The sequence below is a fragment of the Telmatherina bonti genome, assembly GCF_933228915.1.
Source record: "Telmatherina bonti genome assembly, chromosome: 21".
Classification (NCBI taxonomy): domain Eukaryota; kingdom Metazoa; phylum Chordata; class Actinopteri; order Atheriniformes; family Telmatherinidae; genus Telmatherina; species Telmatherina bonti.
In genome coordinates this window covers 32,569,062-32,595,788 of record NC_136630.1, presented here as the reverse complement: position 1 = coordinate 32,595,788, position 26,727 = coordinate 32,569,062, and the positions used below count along the sequence as shown (strand labels likewise).

Here is a 26,727-nt window from a genome sequence, read left to right as displayed (position 1 = left end):
TATGACAGTATTACAAGCAAATCCTGGCTGCTGAGTATTTATACCTAAACCTTGGCTCCAGCGTTTTGAACCAACTCTGTATCCAGTTTTGATAAACTGCTGATCATTTTGCGATGTGAAAGAAAGATGTTGCAAAGAGAAGTACCAATTTTGGTTAAAAAAGAAATACCATTTATACCAGAGAAGGTCGGTAAAGGGAGGTATATTTTATTTGTGGGACATGAAAGAGATTAAATGATTTTATTATTGAATGTTAATGCACCTAATTAGAAGAAGGAATTAATTTTTAAAATCATTACAAATTTGGTCATACTAGAAGAAAAGGAGTATATATATATAAATATACATATATACACACATATATATATATATATATATATATATATATATATACACACACATATATATATATATATATATACATATATACACACATATATATATATATATATATATATATATATATATATATACACACACACATATATATATATATATATATATATATATATATATATATATATATACACACACACATATATATATACATATATATATATATACACACACACATATATATATATACATATATATATATATATACACACACATATATATATATATATATATATATATATATATATATATATATATATATATATATATATATATATATATATATATATATATATATATATATATACATATACATATATATATACATATACATATATATATACATATACATATATATACATATATATACATATATATATACATACATACATACACACACACATATGTGTGTGTGTGTGTGTGTGTGTGTGTATCAGTGCCACTTAAGGGAAACTGTGTCATGGTTTTAGGGTTACGTAGTCGATTTCCCTGTTTTAGTTTGTTGTTTTTCCTCCCTCTGGGTTCTGTTTAGCTTCTGTTTAGCTTTGTATTCCCTGTTCGTTAGTTCACCTGGTCTGGTGTTTTTCATTCACCTCACCTGTGCTACCATGCCTTTGGTTTCAGTTCCTTCTCGTCAGTCCATAATGTGTGTTCTGTTGAGTGTTGTTGTAGCTGTCCTAGTGGTGGACATGACTCTTCACTGTAGTGTTCCCTGTTGGCCTGTTTCATTAAAAATCCATTTTTCTGCATCCCACCTGCCTTCTGCATACTTCTGGCCTTGGGTCTGACTCTTCTCTCCAATCCATGACAAACTGGACCATATCACATTATAACCTTGACATTATAGCACACAAGGTTATAACATGCAGTTTTCCTCCTTTACTGAGGAAATCAGGAAACCACACAGGATGGCATCAGTAGTTCAGGTGTTTACACCATCAACTGTAAAACACTGTATCCCCCCCCCCCCCCCCCCAGGTGTGTATGCCAGCACCTGTACTACAGTGTATTCACCATGCGATTGGTAGTGAAGACAATCACATCATATACTATCCCAGCTGTCCACTGTTATCAAAAGGATTGATCTGACTTATCTTCAATGTCTACAATAATTTGCATACGTCCAGCTGTATGGTGATTTTCCGACATGAACCCAGAGGCTGTCGTCAATGTGGACATGTTTCTTTAGAGAAACTAGAGTGATGGAAGTGATGAAGTTACTAACGCCACTGACCAGAGAACTGAAATCTATAACATCTCAAATCTCATTTTGGGCGTGTTGAGAAGATATTTGGGATATTGACTTGAGGTCACATCACCTATCAATTGAACAGGTTACCTCGATTACAATTAATAAACAATTAAATATATATTTTACATTTATTTAATAGAAATCTAAATTTCCAAACATCTTAAATAATTGCCACAAGCATGATTATATCAATTCTTGCTTGTGAATGAGTTTCAACTGGTTTCTATGACCTGCCCAGCCCCAGTCCACATCAACTCAAAACTCTGAATCAGTGAAAGAGAAGTCCTGAGGGCTAAAAGCTTTTCTTTCTCTGCTGACGGATGAGAGGAATCACATCTGAGAGAAAACAAGCTGACCGTTCATCGAGTCAGCGATTGGACTGGAGATGAAGCACATCCAGCACATTCTTCACATTACTGAGGTCAGGGTTTGACTGCAAACCATCACCCAGGTGTAGCGGAAATGACGGGTGTGTGTTTTACCTGGCATGTATTTATTCTCTATGGCCTGCAGGAGCTGCGCCTCATCGACATGGGAGCAGAGAGCGTGAGCCACTCTGTTGTTTCCCAGAGCACAGATAGCAGAGTACAGTCTGAGGGTGTGGTAGTGAAACTTCAGCAGGTCCTTTTGTTCTGACAGCTCCAGGATATCCACTGACCTGGACATCACAGAGAGAAACTGCATGAGAAAGGATGCGAGTACGTGAGGGAGTGCACTTGTCTGAATGCTCCACCTGTTTTCTTCAGGTATGTGAAGAGACATGAACTGAAGAGGTTCGTTGCACTGCACCAGCCAGCCGTGTCTGTCGTTCACTCTGGATGCTGAAACCTGGACAAAACACAGTTTACACATGTCGCATCCAGTCTGTGGCCAGCAGGACATCCTATCAATTACTCCATTTACCTCCCGTTTTCAGGTAAGGAGACTTTCAGCTCAATGCTTGAAATGAGAAGAAAGATTTTCTTTCAATTCCTTTGGGACCGGTGAAGACCCAGGCTATCAGCCAGAGAGGTAAATAATCTAACCAGCGGGACCTGAGAGCACCTTGGCCTCTGGTGAAGCATGACTCAAACCACGGACCCCCCGCATTTCTGGACCACGTCTGCTGGGGGTACGGTGGCTTGGAAGGGCAAAATAACTTAAATTTTCAGAAGAAATATTTCAAAACCACATTTTAAAAACCGATTCAGAATTTAAAAAACAAATTTCACTTTTAAAAAAAAAAATTCACATTTTAGGAAACAAAAATAGATTTAAAAGAATATTTCAAAAGACATTTTCACATATTTAGGAAACATGCGCATTTTAGAAAAAATAAAATGAAGAAAACAAATTCCTATTTGAGGAAAGAAATGAAGATTTTCCTTGTAGAAGAGCGGAGCGGCAGAACTCCGTGGCAGCTTTCCACGGAGGGGGGGCTTTAAACCGGAAGTGGCACTCTGGTGACATCATCTAGTAGTACACGCGAACATGTCGTAGTCTCGCTCCACGCAGGAAGTCAGCAGCTATTATAAGATAAAAACACGGAACATGTTTATTGAAGCTTTTGCTTTATTACTAAACAAGGTTTTGCCGTTTTTGGGGAACTAGACTGCATTGCACCAGGTCCGGACTAAAGTCTACTACACTTCGACTCAAACCTGGACTGAAATATTCTACATACTATGCAGTTCATGAAAATACTGTTTCTGTTTTGTTCAACTTTTATTCTATTTGTGATATTTCAGTGAAGAGTTGAGATTAGAGCCTTTTTCTGATGAACATTGGGGCAGAATACCTGTCTACAGGTGCACAAGTCTGACTGAAAGGTACAGAAAACACCGACTGTCACCGAAACATCAGATATCAGATCAGTTCTCATATTTGTTTGCTTTTTTTTAAATAAATATTTTTACTGAAGCAGAATTAGAAAATACTGTCATGATTTTCATAAAATCTTTATTATTACTTTTGTCAATTTCAACTTATTTCCCAGGCTGCAGTTTTTCTCCTTCTTTAATGGGAAGGTATGAATACAGCTCGTCACAGTTTGGACTTTTTGTGTCTTCTTAGTTCCAGTTTCCCGTTTTCTTTTCTTTTTTTTTTTTAGTTCTCTCATCTCTGGTTTCCTGATTTACTTTCCTGTTCATTCAGTTAACCTGGATTCAATTAGTTCATTTATTACACCTGTGTCATGTTTTGTTTTCCTGGATTTCAACCCCTTGCTTTCTGTTCCCCCCGCTGGTTCATTGTGTTCGCTCCATGTGTTAGCTTTTTGTCTCCATCCTGTCGTATTAGTCAAGTTGAGAATCAAAACATCTTGGTCTTGCATCTGGTCTGCCTCCTGCCTCTCTGCTCCTGCATTTGGGTCCCCACACCTCCATGTACATTGACAGAAAGAACCAGCTACACTCGGACCAAACAGGAAAAACGACTCTTTAGCAGAGAGGCCGCTAAGAACTACCCATCCTGTGAAGAGCCTGGCCCGTGTGACCCAGGTGTCTCCCCTCACGGACCAGCGATACGGGACCATCATAAGCGGAATAACATAGTGAGCATCACATCCAGCGAACTGGTGTGAATGCTGCTTGGGCTGGATAAGGAATCAGAGCAGGTGGAAAGAGGGGTCTGGTCTGGTTTCCTGGGAAGCAGACTGGCTAACAAGCCACCAGCTCCACAGTTCATTTTAGGTGTGTCTCAACCTGCTCCAAGGTCAAGGTCATGGCTGTCACCACTAGCTCCAAGGTCCACATAATGTCTGCCACCTCCAATTCCACAGTCCATGTCATTAGCGTTGCCACAATCTCCACTTAGCCCAGGTGAGACGGTTCTGTCGGTGTCTCTGGTCCAGGAGAGGCTCGACACGAGGAATGGGACATCTGTAGTCCATGTCTAGGATCCGGAGCGGCTCTTGATGAGTCCAGCTTCAGTCCACTCCTTGTGAAGCTCCCAGATTCCTGACGATCCTCTCCAGGCGGTTCTGCCTTCTGCTGGTGCAGCTTTTCCTTCCACTCAGCTTCCCATTAACATGCTTGGATCCAGCTCTCTGTGAACAAGCAGCTTCTTTAGAAATGACCTTTCTGGCTTTCCCTCCTTGTGGAGGGTCAATGATGGTCTTCTGTCAGGTCAGCAGTCTGACCCATGGTTGTGTCGCCACCTGACCCAGACTGAGACCATTTAAAGGTCTAGGAGACCTTTGCAGGTGTTTTCAGTGGATCAGGGTGTGACATCATGACTTTCTAAGTTGAAGTTCTTCACAATATTCTAATTTTCTGAGACATGTTGGGTTTTTATCATCTATAAGCCACAATTATCAACATTTCATGACATAAATGGTTGAAATGTTTCCCTCTATGTGTAATGAATCGATATAATATCTGGGTTTCACATTCTGAAATGAGTGATGAAAAATATAGAACTTTTTTAATAATATTCTCATTTTCTGAGATGTGCCTGGACAAGTGCACACATATCAATTGTAAAGCCACACATTGACGGGAAGGCACCAGAGAAAGGGACGATTGATACACTTGGTATTGCTAATACATAGGCAAGTGTGGTTAAGGATCCAGTTCCTAACAAGTTTGAAGGTTATGGATGCATTTAAGAAATGATCCTCACACTTTTTTAAACTTTCCTTTGGAACTGAGAAATTTGACAATGTACTTTTCTCTAGGTCTAGACCAGAGATAACATCTCTCAGCCACCGAGTGTGGGTGGGCAGGGCAGCTTCCCCCCATCTCATCAATATCAAACATCTGGCCAAGAGAGAGACGAAAGACATGGTTTGGCGTTTAGCTTGGGTTAGGCACATATCAGATCACCTGTGATGTCAAAAAGAGCAATCAAAGTATTAGGATCCATGTCAAAGCCAACATAAGAGGTAAAGTTCAAAAGACTTCCCTCCAGGAAGGGACACGTCTAGAACATGTGAATCCATGAAACCTCCTCTCTCTTACATTTGTCACAAAGGGGATCAACATCTTTGTAAAAACGAGCCAATTCGATTTGGATATGTGGGGACCTGTGTGGAACTTTGAACTGCAACAAGCAGTGTTGGGGAGAAAGCAAAGTATAGTTGACCTATTTTAAAATTGTGTTCCATGTGTCCTCAGACCGGATGAGATTCACATCCTGCTCCCGCGCACTTTTAACATGGTTAAGTTGGGCCTGCCTTATGCCTAGCAGTTTGTCATAGACTATGGAGATTAAACAATTGTGTGGTGGTCGTAGAGTGAGAAGGGTTTCAGCAATGTTCCTATCAGGCCTCTGAAGGAAATTGGGTATTTGACAGCGAAGTAAATGCCTTACCTGTAGATACCTGAAAAATGAGACTTTAGGAGACTAAACTTTTTAGACAGTTGTACAAATGATGCAAGATTAGTATCCGTAAAGAAGTCACTGAAACACTGAATACCCAGTCTTCCCCATTCCTAAAATGCTGAGTCCAATAAGGAGGGTTCAAAGAGATGTTGGGCAGAAATAGGGCAAGAGAGGCAAAAGTCAAGGTCCTGAACTGAGTCCACACTCTCAGCATCCATTCATTCATAATCCTAACTGTTTAATCCGATGAAGGGTTGCGGGGAAGCTGGAGCCTATCCCAGCAGTCTTTGGGCAAAAGACAGGGTAGACCCGGGACAGCTCGCCAGTCCATCGCAGGGACACTCTCAACATGTGCCTGACAACTGAACTGTCTGAGTGTATTTGGTAGGAGAAGAGAATACTATAAGAAACAACAACAAATAAAAGCAACTACATAAAAACCGTAAGAATAAATTAGCCAAAAGGCTCTTGGGGCATTGGGGCCTGCACTCTGTCTGCCCCGGGGTGCCGGTGGCCGTCGGGGCCGGCCCATCTTGGCCTGGGCCTTCTGGGGCTGTTCCCCTTAACTACGGGGGTCTCTGGCTGGGCCAGAGCAGCTGCTTTAAAGGCCCCATCTCCCATCGTTTTGAGCCATGTCCTTGGCAGGAGCAGCCCGACCGGGTCTGAGTTGAGGTGTTGGGTGTGAGGAGTTCAGTGAGGTAAGTGGGGGTGCACACACTTGCTGGCTGAGACTGAAACTTTCTTTAGACATTCAAAATACTTTTTGAGGTTTCAGAACTTATTTTCTGACTTGTAAAACTATATTTCAAGTTTTCAATTTTCAAACACTGACTTTTAAGGTTTCAAAACATTTTCTTTCCATTTCAGATTATGGCAGGATTGTAATCCCATATTCACTGAACAAAAATATAAACCCAGCATGTTTGCTCCCATTTCTTGTAAGCTGCACTCAAAGATGTGTCTACGTACACAAAAGAACATTTCTTCAAATATTTGTCAGGAATCTGAGGCCTTGTCCACACAAAGCCGGGTTTTTGTAAAAACAAACATCTTCCCCCTTCCGGCCAGTAGAGAAAATGATTCCACATGACCTTGTTTTTCAAAAACAAATCCATCCACACATATCCACAAAACAGCGTTATAAAGCACATTCATACGCATATCAAATGCCATCACAGTTCTGAGGACATGCTGGTGTAAATGTAAAAGAGTTCATGTGTTAAGTAAGAGGTGTGCCTATGGTTTTGTTTTGAAAAGGCCAGACAGGAAGTCTGCATTGTGTTGTTGGTGAGAGTTTGATGGTACTGACTAATAATAAATGACCGTGCCAGTTCTGCAGAACATTATCATGTTCTTGCTCTTGGTTACATAACCAAAGGTCACACATGTGGTGGGAACTTTCCGCTGTTTCTGGAAATGTCCACTTTTTGCATCTTTCTGTTGTAAACTTGTTCAAGTTCTCCACAGCTGGTTTGGCTCAAAAACTCCTCTGATCCAGAATCATGTCTGCTGGGTGATAAATCTCAACCACAAACTATTTCAATAGTGTGTTTGCTGTTCTCATGGTTGCTACATCTATATCTGAGACCAGGAATCTTCAGTGTCACACAGGAAATGTGGGAGATGAGTTCACCTTTTGGGATTACTCCTGGACCTGACACAGCTGAGCAACATCACCTTGCTCTTCTGGATTGTCTTTACTACCTCACAGTTTCTTCTAGCACTGCCTGAGACACATCTTTATGTCCTGATGATGAATTCTGAGCTGTGTCAGGTGCTTGTTGCAGGTTTGTCTGTTAACATTGGAAAGTTCATAAAAACTTGAATGACAAATGCAGTGTGAAGAAGTGGTTACCTTGAGGAAATGATTGGGAACCCGACTCCATAAGACAGGAGTGAGAAACTGGACATGAAGCCGAGGAGGACACTGAGGGAGACGGTTCTGCCTCTCACTCTTAAACAGACCAGCTGAAAGAGGCATCGCATTCTACCAAGACAGAGACAGTCATACATGATGGGAGGCAAAGAGGAGGTCAGGGTTGCTCATTCCAGTCCGACTACAGTCCAATCCAGTAGGTTTTCCATCTTTCTCATCCTTGCTCTAACACGCTTGACTCAAACTAATGAGTCATTGTGCAGAACTTGACAGGCTGTTATCCATTTAAGGTTTGGTGAAGCAGGAATACACTCTTCTGCAAACACCATTTACTCTGTGTATACCGCGTTCTGACACAGTCACCAAATCGTCACTAACTCACACTTTCCAATAATTCACCTTTTTGAATTAAGTTTTTGTTGAAATACACGTCTGTTTTTAATCTTTTTTCAACATGTTTATCTCTGGTGCTCCTTACAGTTGCTGACGTTTAGGACATGGTTTAAAATCTGTGATTGGATTGCAGTGTTTCCTTTATGGTGTATTTCTGACTCCTCTTTTTTTTCTGTTGACTTTTCCTTTCTTCTCTCTCTCTATCTTTGCTTTCTCTTCTCCGGTCAGGTCCAGTAGGACTATGTAACCTCACTATATCAAACATATTTTCAAAATAACAAACAAATAAAATAAAAACTCAAAAAAAACTCATGATCTATCCATCCATCCATCCATCCATCCATCCATCCATCCATCCCTCCCTCCCTCCCTCCCTCCCTCCATCCATCCATCTGTCCATCCATCCCTCCCTCCATCCATCTATCCATCCATCCATCCATCCATCCATCCATCCCTCCCTCCCTCCATCCATCCATCTGTCCATCCATCCCTCCCTCCATCCATCTATCCATCCATCCATCCATCCATCCCTCCCTCCCTCCCTCCCTCCATCCATCCATCTGTCCATCCATCCCTCCCTCCATCCATCTATCCATCCATCCATCCCTCCCTCCCTCCATCCATCCATCCATCCATCTGTCCATCCATCCATCTATCCATCCATCCATCCATCCCTCCCTCCCTCCCTCCCTCCATCCATCCATCTGTCCATCCATCCCTCCCTCCATCCATCTATCCATCCATCCATCCCTCCCTCCCTCCCTCCATCCATCCATCCATCTGTCCATCCATCCATCTATCCATCCATCCATCCCTCCCTCCATCCATCTATCCATCCATCCATCCGTCCATCCATCCCTCCATCTGTCCATCCATCCCTCTATCCACCCATCCCTCCATCCATCATCCATCCATCCATCCATCCCTCCATCCAGCCCTCCATCCATCCATCCCAATATCCTTCTATCCATCCATCCATCCCTCTATCCACCCATCCCTCCCTCCCTCCACCCATCCATCCATCCCTCCCTCCATCCATCCATCCTTCCATACATCTATCCATCCCTCCATCCCTCCCTCATCCATCCATCCATCCATCCATCCCTCCCTCCCTCCCTCCACCCATCCATCCATCCCTCCCTCCATCCATCCTTCCATACATCTATCCATCCCTCCATCCCTCCCTCATCCATCCATCCTTCCATCCATCCATCCATCCATCCAGACCATCATTCTGCTGCTTTACTGCTGAACAGGACAAGTTACTGGACTGCTGCTTTCTTAGGACTGGAACAAGAAATGGGGGGGGGGGGTTTCTGATGGAACCAGGTGATGGTTCAGCCTGAAACAGCAACAACCTTCCACATCTCTCAACCCAGTGCAGTTATTCAACAGCGGTAAAGGTGGCATCTGTGAGTATTTTGCTTTCTCACCTTAACACGACCAAGTTCAAACTGGAAGACATTGGGACTGGTGGCCTTCGCAAAGACTGCAGGGAAAAGTTTGGTGCTGGGTTCCACCTAGGTGGAAAAGACAGGGTGATGTAAACTACTAAAATACAACTAAAATAATGTTTTGAGTATTTGAAGTCAAGGATGACAGAAAAGCAGTGAGATAGATGAGAATCAAGGGAAAGGCTCATTTTGTCAGGGTTTGAACTCTTGGTGTCTTCAACCGGTTTCCGGTTTTATTTTGTAGTTTTCCTGTTTAGTATACTTGTCTTGTTTTTTGTTTGACCTTTGTTTCTGTTCATTCGATCACCTGGTCCTACACCTGGTTAATACATTACACCTGTGTCTCATTATGTTGGCTGTATATATTCTCCTGGTTTTCTGTCCCCAGTTGCTGGATCATTTTGTTGTTTTAGTCCCCTGAGTTCTGGTGGTTAAAATGAATCTGTCTTGAACCTGCATCCCAGTTCCCTCGTCTCTGCATTTAGGTCCACATTCCCTCCGCCCGTCCTGACACATTTCCCCAAGTTTGTTCTCTGTAAGTGTGTGAGTCTGCAAAGGTCACATGACTGAATACCAGAAACATTTTGTCATACTTGCTTAACTGAAAACAACAGTGTAGACCAAGCTAATGTCAACAAATGCTAGTCTATAAGAAATAGCACTTTTTGCCCATCATACTTGCTTTTAATCATATTTTAACGCATTCTGTTCAGGAGCAGTCTGGAGACTTACCCTGGATCATCTGGATCCACTGATTAGAGAATCATTAGGCTGCCATTCATACCCACTGACAAAACAAGATTAAATTGTGGTATAGATGGTAGCAATACAGAAAAAGCTCATAGAGGCAGGGGGGGAAAGAAGAGAAGGAACAAACATGTTTACCTGGTAGTACGTGCTGAGCTCTTTGCCGTTGGCTAGGAAGGTCAGCAAACCGTTGATGCTGTTAACCACACATCCAATCTCTAAGCCATTGTTGTTCCTCCCCTCACCAGGAATGCTGCTCTCTCCAGCCCATACCATGTAACAGTTACTGCGCTTGATGCTACAGGACACAACAGGAGAACACAAACGCATGTTTATTCAGCAAGCAGGATTCTAGTAGAACAGAACCTTTAACCAAGAACATTTGTCATAATCCATTTTGACGGAGGGGAAGGACATAAGTACTGGACTATTAGATGGGAGACAGACAGATTCTATTAAACCAGTTTGGCAATTGTAGAATATTCCAGAAACTAAAGTTCAACCAAAAAAGAAAATGTCAGATGAAGGCATTTGTGGCCAAACAGACTGCAAAGTATTCAACAGGTCAGTGGTTTCCAAACTTTTTCTGCGTGGCCCCCTTTTTCACCTACAACAATCATGTTGAAACCCCCCCTCCTCGTCATATGACCATTTCCCTCTATGAGACGATGCTGCTTTAGTAAAACAACTTTGCTATATATGATAGTTGGATATTTCTAAAGTAACCTGCAGGCTTTTCTTTGTTTTCAAGATGAAAAGTACCCAAGTGGTGTTGTAACTTGTTTGGCTTTATACTTCATTATGTTAGATCTTTCGATTTTCATCTTTTTAATTGGATCCCCATCAGCTGCAGCAAAAGTGCCCACCATTGGTTATTACTATTACTGGTCAAGCAGGCCGTGCCAAACTAACAAAGTTTAAAGAATCATGAAATACACTTGTGGATGCAGGTGAAAAGATGTGAACCTTATCCTGGAAGATCACATTATCACTCAAAGTAAGAAGGAGAGCCAATGGCGACAAAATGTCCGCCAGTGAGGAGAGAGAGTAGGAGTTCAGCTTTGTGCAACAGATCCTGGTTAAAGCCAGACACTTCCACTACTATCGCAGTTCAACAACTCCGGAAGCACATCGTTCAGCAGACAGTGCTAAGATTTCTCCCAGTCTGAGTCGGGGAAGGGCGGACAATAGATCAATAGATCAAACCATTGTGGCGGCGGGAGTGGGGTGGGTCTTAAAATATTACCTTTAAAACCAGGTAGTGTATAGTTACAAACAAACATACACACTTTTATTGTGCTGTGTTTCCATCACTGAAGTGAGTGTTAATTCTTCTCTGGACATGCGTGGGTGGAAAATACTTCACACGAGAAGAAATATCCATTTCGGAACTTAACTGAACTTCAGTGGTAAGTACAGAACTTACAGCTGTTGACATGGGTATCCGATGCTGTGTTGGACTGTGGTCTCTGGCTCGGACACAGAACAGCAGCTAGCTAGTCCATGCAGTGAGCTGTAAGTACCGTTCAACATCCAACTCAAGAAACTGCCTAACTTCCGTGAGAAGACCTCGCTACACACACTATGCGTGGGCACGTTACTCTCGCTAACCCATCAACAGGCTATACTTAGCAACAGTAGGGACTAAAAGAGGGCCTGACTAAATTACCAGTGATCTGCCTTACAATAGTTTGCTTGGTTTGTTTTTTTATTTAAAAAAAAAACTCACAAACTAAAAGAAAAAAAAAAACAGATTTTAGGGGTTGTTTGCTTCAGTCTAGACATGCTCCAGTACCCCCAAAAATGAGCTAAAAAGCTTTATGACTGAAACTGAACCCAAATGATCTTCCTAAACTCTCCAAGTGTTCAACAAAAAAGAGCCTGCAATGTAAATAAAATGGAAGCGATGGTATGCGTAAGCCTTGTCTTCCACCAGTCAGGAGACAGGACTGGCTAGTAAATGAGCTGGGTTTTCTTCTTCTTTCTTCTTGTGACATCTCCCGCGAGTGAGGTGTGGTAGTACCTGCATGACACTGTCCAGGTTTGGTCCGCTTCAGGACGGTTCAGTGTGAAAGCAAACCAAAAGAAAAGGGAAGGTGGGACATTTCCCCCACCAGGGTACGCTCCCTTAGAGGAGATATGATGACAGAAAAAACGCAGATGGTCTCTGCCACATGATTGGCTGACTGGATAACCACATGATTACCACATGTGGAGATGTCCAGAGAAATGCTTGGAAATTCTACATCAGCCTGTACAGAGATGAAAATGTGTGTTTGTCCACTTGACTAACCTTTCATGAACTTTCCCCTTTTCATCTCCCAGTGTAACAGTCACATTTCGGACCTTGTTCAGCTCGAAGTCCGGGTCAAACTGATGGAAGTCAGATGTTACCCAACCTACCCACACACTGCTGGGCTCCTGACCAGGGAAGATCCGCACCGAGAAGTAGTACTGTACACACAGCGGAGAAATCTGCTCAGTTTTATTTCTGTTGTGCATCAATTTTCTCTGGATGACAGCTATTCATTGACGGTAACATTTGGTGAATTTGAATTTGTTTGGTCTTACGGTGTTCGCTGGTGTGAGGAACTCGTAGCCATCTCTGTCGTCAGCCACCACCTCCTCCGACAGACGAGCAGATAATGGACAGCTGCTGTCTGTCTTGTTTCTCTTCAAAGTGAACCTGAAATATTACAAGGTTGGAGGTCTAAAAAAAAGTGTCCACACAGAAGGACAGCAGGTAAAAACCGCTGAAACAAAGAAAAATCAGAAGTGCAGAAACCACAAGGGTTATTCTAAGGGTTACAAGGTTAAGGGTTGACAAGGTAAACTGATGGAGGTTTACCGCTGCTTCAGCTTGGATGGCTTTTCCTGGCTACAGTCTTTGTGGTTGTTGAATTCATCTCTCTCATGTGGACCATTGTGACTGTGAGATGACTTAATCAGGACTTCAAAGTCTGACATGGTTTCAAAGTCCTCCAGTTCCTGGCATGAAGGAAAAAAACAGCAGAGGATCCAGCTGACTGGTCGTCACAGAAGGCAGGAGTTAAATCACTGAAACACTGACAGGAGCTGAAGCTTGACTACAGAGACCTGAGAAGCTGGGAAACACAAAAAGCCTTCAGAGAGAAGTTAAAACAAAGAGGAAGAAGTGTGAGAAAGACTAGAGGACAAAGTGAGAAAGCAGCTCCGGCAGAATAATTTGAGGGTTGTGTGGCCCAGAATAGAAGCGATCACCAGAACCTGACAAGTTCTAGCTTCTGTTATCACCTCGCCTACTGTCCAACAGACTACACACCCTCAGAGGTCCGATTCCTGTCACACCGCCTGTCTGTCAGCTTGAAGCCGGCCATGGAACTGAACACACACTCATGTCCCTACACATTGTCTCCTCCTCTAACCTGTCTGTCTCCTGAGACCTCCTCTGTCTCCTGAGACCTCCTCTGTCTCCTGAGACCTCCTCTGTCTCCTGAGACCTCCTCTGTCTCCACCTCTAAACTGTTGATATGCTTCAGAGACCCCATCTCATGTGGAGCAACCAGGCAGCACTTTGAGGGCTCTAAATTCTTATACGTTTTTAGTCCAACTATGTCTTCTGCAGAGACAGTGAAACACTCCAGAGATGTTTGGTGTCTTCAGGAGCAACATACTTTCCCTTCATGGAATAATTACACACTTTTAAAAGGTCAACACTCTGCAGTGAAAAATCTGGATTTTTTTTATTCCATCTTTATAGAATCATAGCAGATTAAAAACACACAAATAGAAAATTGCACAAAAATGGCTGGGCAAATAATTGACAATAAAAAGAAATCATTTTGGAAAGCTCAGTCTGGAAAGTAAAGGACCTTGTTCCGCTTCGGTATCTCTTACCGTCTTTGGTGAGAGGAGACTGCTGCTGGATCTGGACTCGGCACACTCTATGGGCATGCTCAGTCTGTAGAAGATGATGTCAGTATAACTGCTCTGTGAGCCGAAGGACCTCTGGGTGACCTTCAGGCATGGACATGACTCTGTTGTTCCGTCTATCCTGGTCACCTGAAACAAAAACAAATGTTCTAGTTGCTCAGAATATTTATATATTCATCATTTATTCAGCTGAAATAATGATTCCCATCATTTCTATCAAAACTCTCCAACAGGGCCCTGAAAGGCCGATGTCCTGCAGGGTTAGATGTTTCCCTCCTTCAACACGTCTCATTCCTATTCGCTGCTCACTGATAGGCTTGTGCAGAATTTAAAAAGCTGAATTTATTTCAGCTGAATTGTGCGTTGAAGCAGGGAAACATCTACATTTGGCAGGAGAGTGTTGAATCTGACGTCCCTGATCCACAGCATCTGAGTCAAGCAACTGAACCAAGATGGGGGACTTTTCCAGATGACACACCTCGATGTGTTTGTGGTTGGAGGGGACTGGTATGAACTGAGGCATTCTCTTGCTGAGCCACATGGTGACGTTCCGGTTCATGTTGACAGCAAACGGCTCGTAGCCTTCCTGCAGGCCACAGATGGTGAAGTACCTCAGAGTGCTGACGTCTTTGCCAAAGTTCATCCTCGCCATCTGACACACGCCCAGACTGCACACTGGAATAAAACCTGGAGAAGATGACATCCAGACATTTCTAGTTGTGGAGGATTCGCCATTTCACCACAAGAGACAATAATCATTGTCCAGAGGGACAGAGACATCTGGGAAGGTCTGACTGGAGACACAGACAGCTTTTTCAGCACGAGAGATGCTGTGATAAATGTGCCTCTTAAGAAGTAGATCTCCAGCCAAGGCAGGTTGAACTGCATTAGAACCAACTCACATGGCTCCATGACAAAATGTCTTCCAGAAGAATGTGGACATTTCAGTGAGCTAACGGCTGAAAGGCGACCTTAAAGGACCCCAACTCAAATGATCTGAGTGAAGCTGTAGCTGCATGGCGGCCCCTGCTTTCCTCCCACAGTCCCACCAACATGCAAGTTTGCTTCATTCCTGCTTCTATGTCCACAATGTGTGAGTGACTTGTGTTACTAGACACCTTCTCCTGGTTCAAAGTCTTTGAAGGCGAGCTCAGATCCAGAATCATCCAGCAGAACTTCTCCGTTCAGCGTGAACGTCATGGTATGCTCATTCAGGTCCACCATGCAGCCCACCACATCCCCCGCCTGCCATGCACGGCCAAAGTGCTCGTTGCCCAGATGCCAGCGCTGCACCTGGAAAACACAAGCAAGAACGGTGAGCGGAGCTGTTTCTGCCTATCTCGAAACATCTGACGCACCATGATCCACTATCACGTGGTTACTATGGTGATGGCCGGCCGTTGTTATGGCGCTAGCCTGCTGGTCGGAACAGCCGTTGTAAAATATGTCTCTTTTACACTCTATAGTAAAACACTAATATCAAAAGGCACTATTCTTATTTTCCAAGCATTCACAAATTTTTCCAGGAATTTGTCAGTCACATCCTACGTCAGACGACTCATCGGTTTAGTTTTCGCAAAACGACCTGATGACATGGAGACGTAATGTGCAGCTGTGAAACCCTCCCGTGGAAAGGCTGGCCAATAGACAACATTCAGCGCTGCATTCAGAGCATTGCGGTTTCTCCACAAGCATCACATTTATCCCACTTCAGAGAGAAACTTTTCTCCACAACCTCATTTATAACCTTCTTTCTTTCAGGATCAAATGGATCAAAATAAGCTTCTGCTGGGGGGTGAAACTCAACACAAGCCACCCTGGAAGATGCCCTCCAGGCCTAGTCCACACACAGCGGACATATTGCTTAAATCATTATTTCTATTCGTTTGGATTGTTTTCCAGAGGAACAGGAACCCAATCCTGAGGCCACCAAGCCGGATCCCCTCAACACCTCGGCTGCTCCTAGAAATTCTGTCCATATAAGTTATGAACAGAATCGGTGATAAAGGGCAGCCTTGGTGGAGTCCAACCCTCACCGGAAACGGATCCGACTTACTACCGGCAATGCGGACCAAGCTCTGACACCTGTTGTACAGGGACCGGACAGCTTGTACAAGGGGGTCCGGTACCCCATACTCCCGGAGTACCCCCCACAGGAGCCCCCGGGGGACACGGTCGAACGCCTTCTCCAGGTCCACAAAGCACATGTAGACTGGTTGGGCAAACTCCCATGCCCCCTCCAGGACCCCAAAGAGGGTATAGAGCTGGTCCACTGTTCTGCGACCAGGACGAAAACCACACTGCTCCTCCTCAATCCGAGATTCGACTATCCGGCGGACCCTCCTCTCCAGGACCCCTGATTAGACCTTACCAGGGAGGCTGAGGAGTGTGATTCCCCTGTAATTGGAACACACCCTCCGGTCCCCCTTCTTAAAAAGGGGGACCACCACCCCAGTCTGCCAATCCAGCGGTACTGCCCCCGATGTCCACGCGATGCTGCAGAGGCGTGTCAGCCAGGACAGCCCCACAGCATCCAGAGCCTTAAGGAACTCTGGGCGGATCTCATCCACCCCCGGGGCCTTGCCGCCAAGGAGCTTTTTGACCACCTCAGCGACTTCAGCCCCAGAGATAGGAGAGTCCACCCCTGAGTCCACCAGCTCTGCTCCCTCATTGGAAGACGTGTTGGTAGGATTGAGGAGGTCTTCGAAGTATTCCTTCCACCGACGCACAACGTCCCGAGTTGAGGTCAGCAGCTCCCCATCTCCACTGTACACAGTGTTGATGGAGCTCTGCTTCCCCCTCCTGAGCCGCCGGATGGTGGACCAGAATCTCCTCGAAGCCTTCCGGCGGTCTTTCTCCATGGCCTCGCCAAACTCCTCCCATGCCCGAGATTTTGCCTTGGCGAAATCTCCCACAGGCCAAGAAGGCCCGATAGGACTCCTTCTTCAGCTTGACGGCATCCCTCATTGCTGGTGTCCACCAACGAGTCCTGGGATTACCGCCACAACAGGCACCAACGACCTTACAGCCACAGCTCCAGCTGGCCGCCTCAACAATAGAGGCACGAAACACAGCCCATTCGGACTAAATGTCACTCGGGACATGGTTGAAGCTCTGCTGAAGGTGGGAGTTGAAGCTCGCTCTGACGGGGGACTCAGCCAGACGTTCCCAGCAGACCCTCACAACACATTTGGGCCTCCCAGATCTGACCGGCTTCCTCCCCCACCATCTGAGCCAACTCACCACCAGGTGGTGATCAGTTGACAGCTTCCCCTCCGCATGTGGCCGCAGGTCCGACGATACGACTACAAAGTCGATCATCGAACTGCGGCCCAGGGAGTCCTGATGCCAGGTGTACATATGGACACTCTTATGTTGGAACATGGTGTTCGTTATGGACAATCCATGACGAGCACAGAAGTCCAATAACAAAACACCATTTGGGTTCAGAGGGGGGGGACCATGCCTCCCAATCACTCCCCTCCAGGTCTCACTGTCGTTGCCCACGTGAGCATTGAAGTCCCCCAGCAGAACAATGGAGTCCCCAGAAGGAGCACCCTCCAGCACTCCCTCCAAGGACTCCAGAAAGGGTGGGTACTCTGAACTGCTGTTCGGCGCATAAGCACAGACAACAGTCAGGACCCGTCCCCCCACCCGGAGGCGGAGGGAAACTACCCTTTCATCCACCGGGGTAAACCCCAACGTGCAGGCACCAAGCTGGGGGCTGATGAGAATGCCCACACCTGCTCGGCGCCTCTCACCATGAGCAACTCCAGAGTGGAAGAAGGTCCAGCCCCTCTCGAGGGTTCTGGTTCCAGAGCCCAAGCCATGCGTCGAGGTGAGTCCAACTATATCTAGTCGGAACCGCTCAAACTCACGCACAAGCTCAGGCTCCTTCCCCACCAGAGAGGTGACGTTCCACGTCCCTAGAGCCAGCTTCTGCAGCCGGGGATCGGACCGCCAGGGTCCCCGCCTCTTGCTGCCGCCCAGCTTACACTGCACCCGACCCCTACGGCTCCTCCCGCAGATGGTGAGCCCACGGGAGGTGGGGCCCATGTAACCCTTTCGGGCTGAGCCCGACCGGGCCCCATGGGCAAAGGCCCGGCCACCAGACACTCGCTCTCGTACCCCGCCTCCAGGCCTGGCTCCAGAGGGGGGTCCCGGTAACCCGCGTCCGGGCAAGGGAACATTTCTGCCCAGGTTGGTCGTCGTCATTGGGGTCTATGAGCCGTGCTTGGTCTGGTCCCTCCCCTAGACACCTGTTTGCCATGGGTGACCCTACCAGGGGCATAAAGCCCCCGACAACATAGCTGCTAGGATCTTTGGGACACACAAACCCCTCCACCATGATAAGGTGACGGCTCAGGGAGGGCCTGGAGGAAATGAAATAATTCATTCTAAAATCAAATCAGATGAAATATTTAATCAACATGATGACATAAAATCCAGCCACCTTGAAGCCATCAAAGACGAAGGCCTGCTCATCAGATCCCAGTTCCTGGTCTGGCAGGCATCCTGGTCTGGCCCAGCCCACCCTGACCTCCCCAGCTGTTAACACCTGGAAGACATGCAGAATCCATTAAGGAACTGACTTTTTCCATTCCTCACAACGTTTTAAAGCTTTAATCATAAATGCTTCAGGTTTCTACATAGAAACAATCTAATTTCTAAAATCAGGAAATGTAAATAAAGCCAGTCATTTTTTTTCCCAGTAGAAGATCAATCGGATGGAGAGAAAATATGAGCCGACTGTAAATCTGAAGCATCTCCTCTTCATCTAACATCTGGAAACATGTGGGAAGTGAGGAGAGCAGCTGCTGGAGTTTCAGGACCGTTCTGGTCTGATGCAGGATTCCAGCTGCTCTACTGGATCTCTCCCTCCATCATGCTCCAGATGTTTGTAATGGTGGAAGGTGTGGACTGCAGCAGACCAGTTCCAGCATGCTGCAGCAGACCAGTTCCAGCATGCTGCAGCAGACCAGTTCCAGCATGCTGCAGCAGACCAGTTCCAGCATGCTGCAGCGGACCAGTTCCAGCATGCTGCAGCAGACCAGTTCCAGCATGCTGCAGCAGACCAGTTCCAGCATGCTGCAGCGGACCAGTTCCAGCATGCTGCAGCAGACCAGTTCCAGCATGCTGCAGCAGACCAGTTCCAGCAAGCTGCAGCGGACCAGTTCCACCATGCTGCAGCAGACCAGTTCCAGCATGCAGCAGCAGACCAGTTCCAGCATGCAGCAGCAGACCAGTTCCACCATGCTGCAGCGGACCAGTTCCTCCATGCTGCAGCAGACCAGTTCCAGCATGCTGCAGCGTACCAGTTCCAGCAAGCTGCAGCAGACCAGTTCCACCATGCTGCAGCGGACCAGTTCCACCATGCTGCAGCAGACCAGTTCCAGCATGCTGCAGCGGACCAGTTCCAGCATGCTGCAGCGGACCGGTTCCAGCATGCTGCAGCAGACCGGTTCCAGCATGCTGCAGCAGACCAGTTCCAGCATGCTGCAGCAGACCAGTTCCACCATGCTGCAGCAGACCAGTTCCAGCAAGCTGCAGCGGACCAGTTCCAGCATGCTGCAGCAGACCAGTTCCACCATGCTGCAGCAGACCAGTTCCAGCATGCTGCAGCAGACCAGTTCCAGCATGCTGCAGCAGACCAGTTCCAGCATGCTGCAGCAGACCAGTTCCAGCATGCTGCAGCAGACCAGTTCCAGCATGCTGCAGCAGACCAGTTCCAGCATGCTGCAGCGGACCAGTTCCACCATGCTGCAGCAGACCAGTTCCAGCATGCTGCAGCAGACCAGTTCCAGCATGCTGCAGCAGACCAGTTCCACCATGCTGCAGCAGACCAGTTCCAGCATGCTGCAGCAGACCAGTTCCAGCATGCTGCAGCAGACCAGTTCCACCATGCTGCAGCAGACCAGTTCCAGCATGCTGCAGCAGACCAGTTCCACCATTCTGCAGCAGACCAGTTCCAGCATGCTTCAGCAGACCAGTTCCAGCATGCTGCAGCGGACCAGTTCCAGCATGCTGCAGCAGACCAGTTCCAGCATGCTGCAGCAGACCAGTTCCAGCATGCTGCAGCAGACCAGTTCCGGCATGCTGCAGCAGACCAGTTCCAGCATGCTGCAGCGGACCAGTTCCAGCATGCAGCAGCAGACCAGTTCCACCATTCTGCAGCAGACCAGTTCCAGCATGCTGCAGCGGACCAGTTCCAGCATGCTGCAGCAGACCAGTTCCAGCATGCTGCAGCGGACCAGTTCCACCATGCTGCAGCGGACCAGTTCCACCATGCTGCAGCGGACCAGTTCCAGCAAGCTGCAGCGGACCAGTTCCAGCATGCTGCAGCGGACCAGTTCCAGCATGCTGCAGCAGACCAGTTCCGGCATGCTGCAGCAGACCAGTTCCAGGAAGCTGCAGCGGACCAGTTCCAGTATGCTGCAGCAGACCAGTTCCGGCATGCTGCAGCAGACCAGTTCCAGCATGCTGCAGCAGACCAGTTCCAGCATGCTGCAGCAGACCAGTTCCAGCATGCTGCAGCAGACCAGTTCCGGCATGCTGCAGCAGACCAGTTCCAGCATGCTGCAGCGGACCAGTTCCAGCATGCTGCAGCAGACCAGTTCCAGCATGCTGCAGCAGACCAGTTCCAGCATGCTGCAGCAGACCAGTTCCACCATGCTGCAGCAGACCAGTTCCAGCATGCTGCAGCAGACCAGTTCCAGCATGCTGCAGCAGACCAGTTCCAGCATGCTGCAGCAGACCAGTTCCAGCAAGCTGCAGCAGACCAGTTCCACCATGCTGCAGCAGACCAGTTCCAGCATGCTGCAGCAGACCAGTTCCAGCATGCTGCAGCAGACCAGTTCCAGCATGCTGCAGCAGACCAGTTCCGGCATGCTGCAGCAGACCAGTTCCAGCATGCTGCAGCAGACCAGTTCCAGCATGCTGCAGCAGACCAGTTCCAGCATGCAGCAGCAGACCAGTTCCAGCATGCTTCAGCAGACCAGTTCCAGCATGCTGCAGCAGACCAGTTCCAGCATGCTGCAGCGTACCAGTTCCAGCATGCTGCAGCAGACCAGTTCCAGCATGCTGCAGCAGACCAGTTCCAGCATGCAGCAGCAGACCAGTTCCAGCATGCTGCAGCAGACCAGTTCCAGCATGCTGCAGCAGACCAGTTCCAGCAAGCTGCAGCAGACCAGTTCCAGCATGCTGCAGCAGACCAGTTCCAGCAAGCTGCAGCAGACCAGTTCCACCATGCTGCAGCAGACCAGTTCCGGCATGCTGCAGCAGACCAGTTCCAGCAAGCTGCAGCGGACCAGTTCCAGCATGCTGCAGCGGACCAGTTCCAGCATGCAGCAGCAGACCAGTTCCAGCATGCTGCAGCAGACCAGTTCCAGCATGCTGCAGCAGACCAGTTCCAGCAAGCTGCAGCAGACCAGTTCCAGCATGCTGCAGCAGACCAGTTCCAGCAAGCTGCAGCAGACCAGTTCCACCATTCTGCAGCAGACCAGTTCCAGCATGCTGCAGCAGACCAGTTCCAGCATGCTGCAGCAGACCAGTTCCAGCATGCTGCAGCAGACCAGTTCCAGCATGCTTCAGCAGACCAGTTCCAGCATGCTGCAGCGGACCAGTTCCAGCATGCTGCAGCAGACCAGTTCCAGCATGCTGCAGCGGACCAGTTCCAGCATGCTGCAGCAGACCAGTTCCAGCATGCTGCAGCAGACCAGTTCCACCATGCTGCAGCAGACCAGTTCCGGCATGCTGCAGCAGACCAGTTCCAGCATGCTGCAGCGGACCAGTTCCAGCATGCTGCAGCAGACCAGTTCCAGCATGCTGCAGCGGACCAGTTCCAGCATGCTGCAGCAGACCAGTTCCGGCATGCTGCAGCGGACCAGTTCCACCATGCTGCAGCGGACCAGTTCCAGCATGCTGCAGCGGACCAGTTCCAGCATGCTGCAGCGGACCAGTTCCAGCATGCTGCAGCAGACCACTTCCAGCATGCTGCAGCGGACCAGTTCCACCATGCTGCAGCAGACCAGTTCCAGCATGCTGCAGCGGACCAGTTCCAGCATGCTGCAGCAGACCAGTTCCAGCATGCTGCAGCGGACCAGTTCCACCATGCTGCAGCAGACCAGTTCCGGCATGCTGCAGCAGACCAGTTCCAGCATGCTGCAGCGGACCAGTTCCACCATGCTGCAGCAGACCAGTTCCAGCATGCTGCAGCAGACCAGTTCAAGCATGCTGCAGCAGACCAGTTCAAGCATGCTTCAGCAGACCAGTTCCAGCATGCTTCAGCAGACCAGTTCCAGCATGCTGCAGCGGACCAGTTCCAGCAAGCTGCAGCGGACCAGTTCCAGCATGCTGCAGCGGACCAGTTCCAGCATGCTGCAGCGGACCAGTTCCAGCATGCTGCAGCGGACCAGTTCCAACATGCTGCAGCAGACCAGTTCCAGCATGCAGCAGCAGACCAGTTCCACCATGCTGCAGCAGACCAGTTCCAACATGCTGCAGCAGACCAGTTCCAGCATGCTGCAGCAGACCAGTTCCAGCATGCTGCAGCAGACCAGTTCCAGCATGCTGCAGAAGACCAGTTCCAGCATGCTGCAGCAGACCAGTTCCAGCATGCTGCAGAAGACCAGTTCCAGCATGCTGCAGCAGACCAGTTCCAGCATGCTGCAGCGGACCGGTTCCAACATGCTGCAGCAGACCGGTTCCAGCATGCTGCAGCAGACCGGTTCCAGCAAGCTGCAGCGGACCAGTTCCAGCATGCTGCAGTGGACCAGTTCCACCATGCTGCAGCGGACCAGTTCCAGCATGCTGCAGCAGACCAGTTCCAGCATGCTGCAGCAGACCAGTTCCAGCATGCTGCAGCAGACCAGTTCCAGCATGCTGCAGCGGACCAGTTCCAGCATGCTGCAGCGGACCAGTTCCAGCATGCTGCAGCAGACCAGTTCCAGCATGCTTCAGCAGACCAGTTCCAGCATGCTGCAGCGGACCAGTTCCAGCATGCTGCAGCAGACCAGTTCCAGCAAGCTGCAGCGGACCAGTTCCAGCATGCTGCAGCGGACCAGTTCCAGCATGCTGCAGCAGACCAGTTCCAGCAAGCTGCAGCGGACCAGTTCCAGCATGCTGCAGCGGACCAGTTCCAGCATGCTGCAGCAGACCAGTTCCAGCATGCTTCAGCAGACCAGTTCCAGCATGCTGCAGCAGACCAGTTCCAGCATGCTGCAGCAGACCAGTTCCAGCATGCTGCAGCAGACCAGTTCCAGCATGCTGCAGCAGACCAGTTCCAGCATGCTGCAGCAGACCAGTTCCAGCATGCTTCAGCAGACCAGTTCCAGCATGCTGCAGCGGACCAGTTCCAGCATGCTGCAGCAGACCAGTTCCAGCATGCTGCAGCAGACCAGTTCCAGCAAGCTGCAGCGGACCAGTTCCAGCATGCTGCAGCAGACCAGTTCCAGCAAGCTGCAGCGGACCAGTTCCACCATGCTGCAGCGGACCAGTTCCAGCATGCTGCAGCAGACCAGTTCCAGCATGCTTCAGCAGACCAGTTCCAGCATGCTGCAGCGGACCAGTTCCAGCATGCTGCAGCAGACCAGTTCCAGCATGCTTCAGCAGACCAGTTCCAGCAAGCTGCAGCGGACCAGTTCCAGCATGCTGCAGCGGACCAGTTCCACCATGCTGCAGCAGACCAGTTCCAGCAAGCTGCAGCAGACCAGTTCCAGCATGCTGCAGCAGACCAGTTCCAGCAAGCTGCAGCAGACCAGTTCCACCATTCTGCAGCAGACCAGTTCCAGCATGCTGCAGCGGACCAGTTCCAGCATGCTGCAGCAGACCAGTTCCACCATTCTGCAGCAGACCAGTTCCAGCATGCTGCAGCAGACCAGTTCCACCATTCTGCAGCAGACCAGTTCCAGCATGCTGCAGCGGACCAGTTCCAGCATGCTGCAGCAGACCAGTTCCAGCATGCAGCAGCAGACCAGTTCCAGCATGCAGCAGCAGACCAGTTCCAGCATGCTGCAGCGGACCAGTTCCACCATGCTGCAGCAGACCAGTTCCAGCATGCTGCAGCGGACCAGTTCCAGCATGCTGCAGCGGACCAGTTCCAGCATGCTGCAGCAGACCAGTTCCAGCATGCTGCAGCAGACCAGTTCAAGCATGCTTCAGCAGACCAGTTCCAGCATGCTTCAGCAGACCAGTTCCAGCAAGCTGCAGCGGACCAGTTCCAGCATGCTGCAGCGGACCAGTTCCAGCATGCTGCAGCGGACCAGTTCCAGCATGCTGCAGCGGACCAGTTCCAACATGCTGCAGCAGACCAGTTCCAGCATGCAGCAGCAGACCAGTTCCACCATGCTGCAGCAGACCAGTTCCAACATGCTGCAGCGGACCAGTTCCAGCATGCTGCAGCAGACCAGTTCCAGCATGCTGCAGCAGACCAGTTCCAGCATGCTGCAGCAGACCAGTTCCAGCATGCTGCAGCAGACCAGTTCCAGCATGCTGCAGCAGACCAGTTCCAGCATGCTGCAGCAGACCAGTTCCAGCATGCTGCAGAAGACCAGTTCCAGCATGCTGCAGCAGACCAGTTCCAGCATGCTGCAGCAGACCAGTTCCAGCATGCTGCAGCAGACCAGTTCCAGCATGCTGCAGCGGACCAGTTCCAGCATGCTGCAGCGGACCAGTTCCAGCATGCTGCAGCAGACCAGTTCCAGCATGCTGCAGCGGACCGGTTCCAACATGCTGCAGCAGACCGGTTCCAGCATGCTGCAGCAGACCGGTTCCAGCAAGCTGCAGCGGACCAGTTCCAGCATGCTGCAGCGGACCAGTTCCACCATGCTGCAGCGGACCAGTTCCACCATGCTGCAGCAGACCAGTTCCAGCATGCTGCAGCAGACCAGTTCCAGCATGCTGCAGCAGACCAGTTCCAGCATGCTGCAGCAGACCAGTTCCAGCATGCTGCAGCGGACCAGTTCCAGCATGCTGCAGTGGACCAGTTCCACCATGCTGCAGCAGACCAGTTCCAGCAAGCTGCAGCAGACCAGTTCCAGCATGCTGCAGCAGACCAGTTCCAGCATGCTGCAGCAGACCAGTTCCAGCATGCTGCAGCAGACCAGTTCCAGCATGCTGCAGCAGACCAGTTCCAGCATGCTGCAGCGGACCAGTTCCACCATGCTGCAGCAGACCAGTTCCACCATGCTGCAGCAGACCAGTTCCACCATGCTGCAGCAGACCAGTTCCACCATGCTGCAGCAGACCAGTTCCACCATGCTGCAGCAGACCAGTTCCAGCATGCTGCAGCAGACCAGTTCCACCATGCTGCAGCAGACCAGTTCCAGCATGCTGCAGCGGACCAGTTCCAGCATGCTGCAGCGGACCAGTTCCACCATGCTGCAGCAGACCAGTTCCAGCATGCGGCAGCAGACCAGTTCCAGCATGCGGCAGCAGACCAGTTCCAGCATGCGGCAGCAGACCAGTTCCAGCATGCTGCAGCAGACCAGTTCCAGCATGCTTCAGCAGACCAGTTCCAGCATGCTGCAGCAGACCAGTTCCAGCATGCTGCAGCGGACCAGTTCCAGCATGCTGCAGCAGACCAGTTCCAGCATGCTTCAGCAGACCAGTTCCAGCATGCTGCAGCGGACCAGTTCCAGCATGCTGCAGCAGACCAGTTCCAGCATGCTGCAGCAGACCAGTTCCAGCATGCTGCAGCGGACCAGTTCCAGCATGCTGCAGCGGACCAGTTCCAGCATGCTGCAGCGGACCAGTTCCAGCATGCTGCAGCAGACCAGTTCCAGCATGCTGCAGCGGACCAGTTCCAGCATGCTGCAGCGGACCAGTTCCAGCATGCTGCAGCAGACCAGTTCCAGCATGCTTCAGCAGACCAGTTCCAGCATGCTGCAGCAGACCAGTTCCAGCATGCTGCAGCGGACCAGTTCCAGCATGCTGCAGCAGACCAGTTCCAGCATGCTTCAGCAGACCAGTTCCAGCAAGCTGCAGCGGACCAGTTCCAGCATGCTGCAGCGGACCAGTTCCAGCATGCTGCAGCGGACCAGTTCCACCATGCTGCAGCAGACCAGTTCCAGCAAGCTGCAGCAGACCAGTTCCAGCATGCTGCAGCAGACCAGTTCCAGCAAGCTGCAGCAGACCAGTTCCACCATTCTGCAGCAGACCAGTTCCAGCATGCTTCAGCAGACCAGTTCCAGCATGCTTCAGCAGACCAGTTCCAGCATGCTGCAGCGGACCAGTTCCAGCATGCTGCAGCGGACCAGTTCCAGCATGCTGCAGCAGACCAGTTCCAGCATGCTGCAGCAGACCAGTTCCAGCATGCGGCAGCAGACCAGTTCCAGCATGCTGCAGCAGACCAGTTCCAGCATGCTGCAGCGGACCAGTTCCAGCATGCTGCAGCAGAC

At 49.1% G+C, this 26,727-nt stretch overlaps 1 protein-coding gene across 1 annotated transcript in view; it reads right to left on the bottom strand.

Moving 5' to 3' along the window:
• The window catches only part of ryr2a (ryanodine receptor 2a (cardiac)), a gene marked incomplete at its 3' end in the record, with an annotated part of 479,882 nt that overhangs the window by 367,826 nt on the left and 85,329 nt on the right, over positions 1 to 26,727 (bottom strand). The window contains exons 25-36 of the mRNA XM_079260659.1: positions 18,786 to 18,890; positions 15,451 to 15,625; positions 14,811 to 15,019; positions 14,297 to 14,461; positions 13,269 to 13,408; positions 12,992 to 13,106; positions 12,714 to 12,874; positions 10,559 to 10,718; positions 9,653 to 9,739; positions 7,806 to 7,937; positions 2,382 to 2,476; positions 2,131 to 2,306 (exon numbers count right to left, since the gene is read on the bottom strand). Coding sequence (XP_079116785.1) covers positions 2,131 to 2,306; positions 2,382 to 2,476; positions 7,806 to 7,937; positions 9,653 to 9,739; positions 10,559 to 10,718; positions 12,714 to 12,874; positions 12,992 to 13,106; positions 13,269 to 13,408; positions 14,297 to 14,461; positions 14,811 to 15,019; positions 15,451 to 15,625; positions 18,786 to 18,890 — 1,720 coding nt within the window. The remainder of the gene's footprint in view (positions 1 to 2,130; positions 2,307 to 2,381; positions 2,477 to 7,805; positions 7,938 to 9,652; positions 9,740 to 10,558; positions 10,719 to 12,713; positions 12,875 to 12,991; positions 13,107 to 13,268; positions 13,409 to 14,296; positions 14,462 to 14,810; positions 15,020 to 15,450; positions 15,626 to 18,785; positions 18,891 to 26,727) is intronic.